General features: G+C 37.7%; 1 protein-coding gene across 1 annotated transcript in view; it reads right to left on the bottom strand.

Annotated features, from left to right (window-relative positions):
• Positions 1-596: 596 nt before the first annotated feature.
• LOC126248655 (venom carboxylesterase-6-like) overlaps positions 597-10436 on the bottom strand; it is a 218623-nt gene continuing 208783 nt past the window's right edge. The window contains exon 13 of the mRNA XM_049949889.1: positions 597-1451. Coding sequence (XP_049805846.1) covers positions 1247-1451 — 205 coding nt within the window. The 3' untranslated portion in view covers positions 597-1246. The remainder of the gene's footprint in view (positions 1452-10436) is intronic.

Genomic DNA, 10436 nt, shown 5'->3' with positions numbered 1-10436 from the left:
CACAGTCATGTGTATTATAAGTGTATTCACAGTACCCCTAAAACTTCACCAAATGAAATCAACCAAAAAGAATATCATGTGAAGAACCAACATGAAAAAAAAGTATCATTAAAAAATTCTCAGTCCTTCAGCAATGATTCTACAGATGAAAATGATAAAACAAATGAGATATCAATTGTGTGTATTCTAATGATGTATTTTCAAACTCAGAAGATGGAGAAGGTTGGATTCAATGCAGAAATTCAGAGATGACTGTAAAGAATACAGAAAGGATAAACTGCTACTCACCACACAGTTAAGTTGCAGACAGGCTCAAAGAAAAAGACTGCTGAACATATAGCCATTTGGACAAAAAAAGTCCTTCTTCTGAAGTAGAAAACACACACACACATTCCCACAAGCATAACACACACACACACACACACATGGCCACTGTCTCCTAGTACAGGAGCTTGTGTGTAACTCAGTGACTCTTCTATGTGGTGAGTAGTAATCTATCCTTTTCATATAGCTGTTATCCAATTGTTAGATGAGTGACAATAAAAAGACACATTTGTGATGAGTACTGAAGTTGGTGCACTATTAATTTTCAGTGCTTCCACGGACAATGAATATATTAACATACAAATTGTTTAGGGACTAACTCATGGATTACAGCCAGACATGAGTAATTTGAAATGCAGATCCTTCAAGAAATAATAATGAAAACTTTTAAAAACTCAAGCATTCTTGATAACTTCACTAATAGGAATAGTGTCTTATTTGTACCAAATACTGAGACATTAACACCACAAGTAATTTGCAAGGAGATTAAAAATATCCAAAATATTAATGACATACAATGTGTGAACTGGATAATCAAAATAAATAAACAGTAACAATAAGCAGTGAAATACAACCATATTTGTGTTTCAGGGCAATATTCATAAAAATTACAATAAACATGTAAGTTTGTTTGTAAAAAGAATCTTCATAATATTCTACATAGAGGGAAAAACATTTTCCTCACATTTCTATTGTTTGTCAGCATCATAACCATATACTGTTTAATATTTGCAAAAATAGACCTACTGATGTGAACAGGAGTTTTTCAGTTTCATGAAGTAGCCTGGATAACACATTCTACATTTAGTGCTCTTCTTTGCAAACAAGATAATTCATCTGTAGCTGCTAGGTGGAGATATTCAATTTACAATATCTGAGGACAGTTGATGATTACCACTGAACATTCACATCAATTTATCTATTAGAGTTCATCTATTTTGTGTTCTTTTTTGATCAGCATTTGTGGTTCCAAAATTCCTAAGGAATCCCAGAACTCTCGATTCCCAAGATCATAATTTGTTGCTGCTGCAGTGTCACTGTATCCAGAAATTTGCAGATAGTCAATATCCTTAGCATTTCCTCTCACAGCTGGCCAAGTGATGTTTCTCTTTTTTGATGCTGGATCCCTATAACATATACAATGAAAGAGATTTAGTAATATTATAACTTTCTTATTAAATGTTAACTAATTCTGGATCTTTCAGTATCTAATAAAATATAGAGCTTAACAGACGGTGGTGGTAGTGGTAAGTTCCTGTGGGACCAAATTGCTGAGGTCATCAGTGCCCAGGCTTACACATTACTTAATCTAGTTTAAGCTAACTTATGTTAAGGATAAAATACCCACTCATGCCCGAGGGAGGACTCGAACCTCCAACAGGGGAAGCCGTGCGAACCGTGGCAAGGCGCCCAAGACCGTGTGGTTACCCTGCATGGCCAGTTTAATAGAATTTTTGACAGCATAGAGTAGTTATTCAGTTAATTAGAAATTACAGTTCCATTTCTTATTGAAAATAAATTCCATTCCACTAACTTGTACTCCTTCATTCACAGCTGAAGTGTAGGTACATCTCTATGTAATCCATATTTGCCTAATTTTATCTCTATAGGCTACATGGGGTAGATGTCTTTGAGACTAAAGAATATCTATTGCTTCTGCCCAGAAAGATGGTTCTTGGAGGTTTTGAAGCAGGTTCTTATGACATCTAGAGTGTCATTCTTCAAGTGTCTGTCAGTTAAGATTTTTCAACAATTCTGTTACACCCTCAACTATTTGTAGCTTACATTTGCTTCATCTATAACTGAACCAATTTTCTTGTTCTACTTTGTGTCTCTACAAAGTTTTCTGGCCAAACAATTATATGACATGACTGACTCTAGTGTCACTCAGTACTTTGTAGTCTAAGGATACCATGCTTCTAACTTATGTCTCACAAAGAGTAAATTATTTGCATTTCTCTATATTAAAAGCTAGTAGCCAGTCTGTTCTAGGCTGACATTTTGTAATGAACTAAAGCAATTTTTTTGTGATTAGAATTTTTTCAAAGATATGACATAAGTTGCAAAACTCCTGAGATTGTAAGTAAAAGTAGGTTGTGTACAACATGAAGAGCAACAATTCTATAACACTATCTCAGGGCACACCTCATATTACTTCAGTGTCTGTAGTCAACTCTCAATGCAAGATAGCATGCAGCATCCTGACAGTCAGAAAATTTTTATCCTATTACAAAACTGGTAAGATAATCCATAGAAATATAAAGTGTGACTTGTAAAGTACCTTCAGGGTTTCAGAAGATGACAGCATGAAAACTACAAAACATGTAGAAAAATGACAAATATTAGAGGGTAAAGCATTTCTCTAAATTTGGATAAGCAAAGTGCATGATAATGATGCACCACTACCTCTTCACATCCCAGGTGTCATATGTGACACAGAACTGGTAACATTTGTCTGAAAACAGAGTCCATGTTAACACCAAATAGACACATACCAGTAGTAGTCCCACTTCTGAGAGTTATTACAACCAATCTCTCTGTGTTGTCAGTTATTGAAGTCAGATAATGCTTATCTATCATCTGCACAGGAAGAACAGCAAAACAGTGTTGAAATTCTGTTAAGGGTGTATTTTTATTCATGACCTAATTACCTTAAACCAGTGCTATTTTACTGTCACCAGACTGTTAATGTAATATTGGTCACTTGTAGCATTATAACAGAACTTCCCAAAATTGTGTTGCACGAGTTTCACATGTGTGTTGCATATGACACAGTGGATTTGTATCTCATGAAGAATTTTGCTCACTTGTAAATATTCAGCTGTAATTTGTTATCAGGTCTGGCACTTTTCACTATTTTTGAATGATAATATGTCAAGTAGCTTTAACAATAACAATAAATATTAACAATAGTAATACTAAAAGAATAATTAATTGATGGAAGGTAAAATAAGGAAGTCAATAAGCAGTGCAAGAAGATGCAATACATCATGAGCTGGAGAAGCCATTTGATTTTCATGAAAATCTATCACAACTTGATGTGTCAAGCAGTGATGAGGTTGACATGACCTTTGACCAACCTATTGACATAGGATCTGTAGTTTTGCCATCTCATGAGGACTCATACATGATGAATCCACGATTACTTCTGCCAAATCAATGGATTAATCCTTCTTGGTGCCATACAAGTGTGTTTGAACCCTTGCCACCTGCTCCAGATTTGAAGAAACAGTTTGGGAAGGAAAAGATCAGCCACACAAGTACTTTATAAAATACATCACATCAGAGAATTTTGAATTCATCCCCACATGTACAAGCCAGATTTCATTCATGCATACTGGCAAATCATTAAATACAGCAGCTGAAGAAATAAAGGAATTTTTGGAGTATCTATTAAGATGTCACACCTTAAATGATGGAAAATCAAGGATGGAATGTAAAAATATTATGGAAAGGTAGTTGCTACTCACCATATAGTATGGTGGAGACACTGAGTTGCAGACAGGCACAACAAAAAGAATGTCACAAAATAAGCTTTAGGCCAACAAGGCCTCAAAAATTGACAAGAGACTCACACACACACACACACACACACACACACACACACACACACACACACACACACACCTTGCAATCACAACTCACACACACATGAGACAGTCGTCTCTGGCAACTGAAGCCAGACTACTAGCAGCAGCAGCAGTGCATGATTGGAGAGACAACTGGATGGGGGTAAGGAGGGAGCATGGGCGGTATAGGAGAGGGATAGCAGGGTAGGGGTTGGGAACAGTGAAGTGCTGCTGGGGAGCATGCAAGGACGAGATGGAGAGAGGGTAAGGTAGCTTGGTGTAGTTAGGAGGATAGACAGAGAGTACGGGAAAGAGGGGGTAGCGGAAAAGTAGAGATGTAAAAAGACTGGATGCATTGGAGGAATTAATGCTTGTGTAGCACTGGAATGGGAACAGGGAAGGGGGCTAGATCAGTGAGGGCAATGACTAATGAAGGTTGAGGCCAGTAGGGTTATGGGAATATAGGATATAGGCATTACCTACAAACAAATCCGTGGTATGGCTATGGGCACCTGCATGGCAACATTCAATGCCAAACTATTCATGGTCCATCTAGAAGAATCTTTCCTAAACACCCAGAATCTTAAATCCCTCACCTGGTTCAGATTCACTGATGAGGTCTTTGCAACCTGGTTCAAGTGTGAGGACACCCCATCCACATTTCTCTAGAACCTCAACAGCTTCTCCCCCATTCACTTCATTTGGTCCAACTCAACCCAGAGCTAGATGCTGAGCTCCACCTCAAAGATGGCTACATCAGTACCTCTGTCCATATCAAAGCTACTAACAACAAGCAATACCTCCAATTCGACAGCTACCACCCATTCCATACCAAGAAGCCCCTTCCATACAGCATAGCCACCTGTGGCCATCGCATCTTCAGTGTCCACCGGCCCCTCTCCAAATATACTGAGGGTCTCACTGAGGACTTTGCAGACCCTAGTTATCCTCCCAACCTTGCAAAAAAAAAAAAAAAAAAAATCTCCTGTGCCTCATTTTTCCAGTCACCCACCACCTCCCATAGTCTCAACATCCAGCGACAGAGGAGCAGTTCTCTCGTAACTCAGTAGCACCCAGGATAGAGGAACACTCTACAGATGTGAACAAGTGAAACTACGAATTGACCAATCTGCCATTATGGCCATGATTGAGGATATTCCAGTCAGTCAATGTGATCACAACAAGCTTTTTTAATGAAGTATCGGATAAACCAAGATGCTGGTCTTTACAGCACACAGCTGCAAGATTGTTGTAGCAGTAGGCATGCGATCAAGAAATGTAAGAATGCAGACTCAGGTAATAGACTAGTAAACACACTTACTCAATGCACCTTTTCTAGTAGTTGAAAGATTGTATTCTGTATCCTGACTTTATCTGTGAGAAGGACAAAAAATTGACTTCTCAACAGGCAAAGTTTTTTTTACTGATTGATGGAGCCAGAACTCAGGCTGATTTGTTATGGGTAGATGGTAGCCACAGACAATACTACCAACATTTATGGATCAATTTTATTTTCGAGCAACATCCCAGGACACAAAAGCTTCTGGTGCATTTTATTAAAGTACTTGGAGCCACAACACTAGTATTGCAAAAGGTATCAGAGCCAGAAAACTTCACCAACCAGCAAAAGTAACAGCTATTTGACCTCTTGACACTATATTCACAAGATTTTGAGGATAAACCTAAAATAATATGAGTATATAAATGTCATCTGGAAGTTTTTCCACATTAAACTTTCTGCCATATCTTCTATCCCTTCCTGTGTCCACAAAATAAAGCTGTAAACAAAAAAAGTACACGAAAGTTCAAGTGGGACTAAACAGAACCATCTACCAGTCCCTACTGTAGTCCACTGTTAGTGGGACTGAAGTCAAGAGGAAAGGCATGACTTGTTCTCAGTGCCAAGGTCATATACAAAATCACAGTACCCATGAGTACTCATACAGAAAACATCAAAGAGTCGATAAAAACATTTCATGAACTCTGATATCTTACAGGAATTGATCTAAAACATTTATATTGGCAGGTGCCTCTTCCAGCATAATAGAGGAAGTATACCACCTTTCTGCAGGATACAGCTATTGAATCCAGGCTCAATGTTATTTCAGTTTTGCACAGTTTCTGCACTGGACTCAGTCCTAGGGGTAGAACTGAGGAGTCAGTTGACCTTATTTGTAGATAATTTACTGATCATGACCTGTCAAGTCCATTGAACTTACCTCTCATATTTGAGGCACAATCATAGCACTGTCCTCTTAAGCTATCCATTGACAAATCAAGATGAGCAGAAACGTCTTTTAAAATACTAAACAGAGTTTGTGATTCAGTGCTGGGGGTCTTGTATAAGCCAATTAAGTCTTCATTGATGATTAAGGAATCATCAACAGTACAAATACAAAATGACACTGGTTTGTGAATTGAAGAATCACTCGTTTCGTCAACCATAATAGAAAAATGTTCAGTCTTCTTGATTAAAGCCAATACCTTTCTCAACACAGACCTTCCTAGTAGATCAATGATCATTTTGAATATCGTGGGACATCCACTTATACCTCGAATGCCCTAACCAGTCTTTAAACTCAGGTATGTCATTCTTTTGGAGTTCCAACAACTGAAAAAAATTGAGTTTACATCTTCGTGCCCTCCAATTGCTAGTCCTTGTCAGCATACAAATTGAATGGTAGTAAAATTTGTCTCAAAAGCTAAACCGCCTTTCTTCATATTGCTACCTAACTGTTCATTCAATTGGGAGGCCACATTTCGGTTAGTGATAGAATTTAGTATCAGAACACCTTCTTTATGTGTAAACATATTTTCATGAAGATGGAATTTTTCCAAAGCCTTTTTCTAGTTAGAAAACTCTACAGAATCTTTTTTTGAAGAAAATTGTAACAGATTTTTAGCATCTGCCTCTTTGCAGTTTTTGCAAAAACTTTTTCGGTAGATGCTTCATATTCTAGCCCTGTATATTTGATCAACCAAGAGTTCTGAAATGATCTTCCCTTACTGGATTGTCCAGGTTTTTCCTGTGAATGGTTCTCGCCTGTAGACGACAAAGCTATTGATGACACAATAATTGTTGGAGGTTGACTTGCAGGATCATCAACTTCCAAGAGCGCCTATTTGGTAACAAATTTATCCATTGCAAACTTAATTCACAATACACTAAGAGACTAAAGTAAATGAATAAAATATAGTCATATAAAATAGTCCACTAGACACTAAAGTCGGAACACTAAACACATCTGCAGCATGCCCTGAACAAAAGTATCCACACTGAATGACTGTGACAACAGGGTGGGCTTTATATAGCTGTGGTGTCATAATGTCTTGAAGCATCAAGGCGACATGAGGTGGAGGGTTCCAGGTGCTTCTGCTTCAGTCCTTTTGTTGTTGCTGCAGCCGCAGCACTGGCCCACCAGAACCAGACTTTAACCGAAGGTTCCTGCACCAGGACAAATCCTAAGGGGGCCCGCAGCACCTTAACACTATCATGATTCACAACGCTCATTTTCAGTTAACCTGCTTACTACCATAATAATTATTTGTTTTAACTCATTACTGAATGTGCTTTTAAAAGGTAACTATCCTCAAACAAGGGAATTAAAAAATTCCAACATAATTTTGTGATTTTACAACCAACCCCCCACCCCAAACGAATTTTTGAGGGGGCTTGGGCCCCCTTGGGCCCCATGGAGTTGGTGCCTATGTATGTATACCGACAAACTATGAATCCAAGCTTACACAATATTCACGTTATGCATGGGGGCCACTTTTGTGTAATTAAATGTGTTAATAAACTATGTACTTACAACTATTTTCTGGACCTTTGCAGAAAGATGCAGAGAACCCTGAAAACCTAAACCCTATGTCAAAACGCCAAGCCTGATAATTGAGGTAGCAAAGGTCTTTTACAAGCTGTAGTACCAGATAAGCCATCAGGGATCATATCTGTGGATGTCTGTGATGTACTAACAAGAGCATGTGGAGGATGCAAATATGTTGTGGCATTCTATGACCTATTCACTAAATGTCTGAAGGTATATCTAATCAAAACTTCCAGAAGTCCACCAATGCTGAACAGACTACTTAATGATTATATCTAGTGTGGGCAAGTCATGTGCTCTGCTCTCTGATAATGCAACACATTTTATGTTAGCCACAGAGAAACACTTTGGGGCAGGACCAGATGACCCAAATATTGACTTTATGATATCACCCAGAGATCAGCCCAGTCAGAAGGATGTTTCAAGAACTAAATAAATTCATAAGAACTTATTGTCACAATCAGCAAATATTATGGATTAATTATATTAAACCATTTGAGGAAATAGTGAACCTCTTAGCTCATTAATCAACACAGTACACTTCACTTGAGTTAATACCTCACAGGAGAGAGCATAATGATAGGGTTGATAAAATGCCAAGGATACCCAAAGATGAAGATCAGTGGGAAGAGAAAAATGCTAGTAAATCTGATAGATGAAGTGGTCAGAAGAAAGTATGATTTTGCCAAAAGGATTGTTAGGACACAAATATGTCAAGTAGGTGAGAAATTGCTGTTGAAAACTTGTCCATACTCATTGCTCTTGAATAAGAGAAACAGGAATTTGGGATTGTTGTACATTGGACCATTTGAGATTCTTGTAATTCCAAATCTCAGTGTTTGGTTACTAGGGTACCCAGATAGTCATAGAATTAAAGGACACTATCCACATTGAAGAAAAAAAAGTATTATTCTTGACGGAAATAGAGTACGTTATTGTGTACCATAATATCAATTACATATGTGATCCTGTACCCGTTATCAATCAAGAAACAAAGGAATTATGACATGCAGCTGCTAGTGGGCACTGATTTACATCAACGGGGAAGTTGAAAATTTGTGCTAGACCAGGTCTTGAACAGGGGTCTCCTACTTACCAGGCAGGTGCTCTGACCACTGAGCCATCTTGACACAGTGCTCAGTACAACAGCACGGACTACCCTAGCAGACTATCCATCAGACCAAATTAACAACTAATGCGCACACTACTGATGTAATGAACCTGTCCATTATCCTCATTACTTGCAGAATTTCACTGATTCCAGTTCAAGAGTGGCGTGCACTTGCACTGAAGGGATCACTGGGCAGTCTTACCTTAATTATATGGGAGGTTTCTGTTCTTTCACACATGTCTGAAAGGAACACCATTTTCATCTTGCAGGCATTATCAATCAAGACACAAAGGACTTATGACATTTAGCTGCTAGTTGACATTGATTTATTTTAACAGGGAAAGATGGAAATTAGTGCTGGATCATGATTCAAACCTGGATATCCTGCTTACTATGCAGATGCTCTGACCAATGAGCCATCTGGACCCAGTGCTCATCACAACTGCACTGGCTACCCTAACACACCTCTCATCAGACCCACATTTTAAACTTATATCTGCACCCTACTGATGTAGTGTCCCAGATCATTATCCTCATTCCTCATAGGATTTCACCGACTCCCAAAAGAGTTCAAGACTGGTGTGCATCTGCACTGAAGGGATCATTGGCCACTCTCATCTTAATTATATATGTGGTGTATATTATTTTGGACATGTTTGTTTATTCAGTGATTCCACAGTATATTGAGGGGCTCTATTATGCGGAATAAAATATCTAGGTATGACAAGAATCTCTTCAAGTAGTAATAGTAACTTGATTTACTTAACAAAGTCATCTTTCCACTAGATTAGTAACCAATTTTCAATGTCAAGGTAATGTCAAATCACTACACTATAATTTACTTAATTCTGTAGTTGACATTTTGTTATGAGTCTTAATTAGTTCTCTTCCATAATTGCCGTTATGGAGAACAACTTTCAGGGTTCTGGTACATGTCAAGGTATACATTATCCAAGAAAACATGTCAAAACTAATTGTATTTGCTGTATTAACAGTTAACTACAAACTCTTATAACATAAGGTGTGTCAAATCTTTCATGTGAAAATCATACAGACTGTAGAGGAGCCCAAAACCAAATATTTTAAGATAAGGAACCAATGGCTGGAAATTAATATTTAAAGTGGTTGTGAGGTCTTGAATGAGCTATGCTTATGAAACACCCATCTGTAATCTGGCTACATTAATAAAAAACATCTATCTGCTGCACAGATTTAAGTGGCACAATCTTGAAAAACAATGCTCACTCATCTGCAATGTGTGCACAAAGTAGTTTACCAATCTTTGCAGTTCATGACTGGATGTCAAAGCTGAAGCATAACTCAAAACAGAATCTCACAGACATATATTTAATGAATGTTATATCATGATGTAGTGTTCAGTAAACTGAACAAATGTACAGAGAAATTTTTCACAGTAGGTGTCATCCCAATCAAAAGAAATTCCTCACTGAGGTTAGAAATGTATGATAAACAGTGTCATCCAAAACAATAAGATAGGACGTAGTTCTCAAACAATAATTTTCATGTAGTAAATTTGAGGAGATAGTTAAAAAAAGAATATTCATCAGTGAGCAACTGTAAATTTACCTTGTTCTTTGAAGAATA

This window comes from Schistocerca nitens, chromosome 1 (genome assembly GCF_023898315.1).
Source record: "Schistocerca nitens isolate TAMUIC-IGC-003100 chromosome 1, iqSchNite1.1, whole genome shotgun sequence".
NCBI classification, from domain to species: Eukaryota; Metazoa; Arthropoda; class Insecta; order Orthoptera; family Acrididae; genus Schistocerca; species Schistocerca nitens.
The sequence above is the reverse complement of the archived record's forward strand: the minus strand, read 5'-3'. Positions and strand labels throughout refer to the sequence as shown.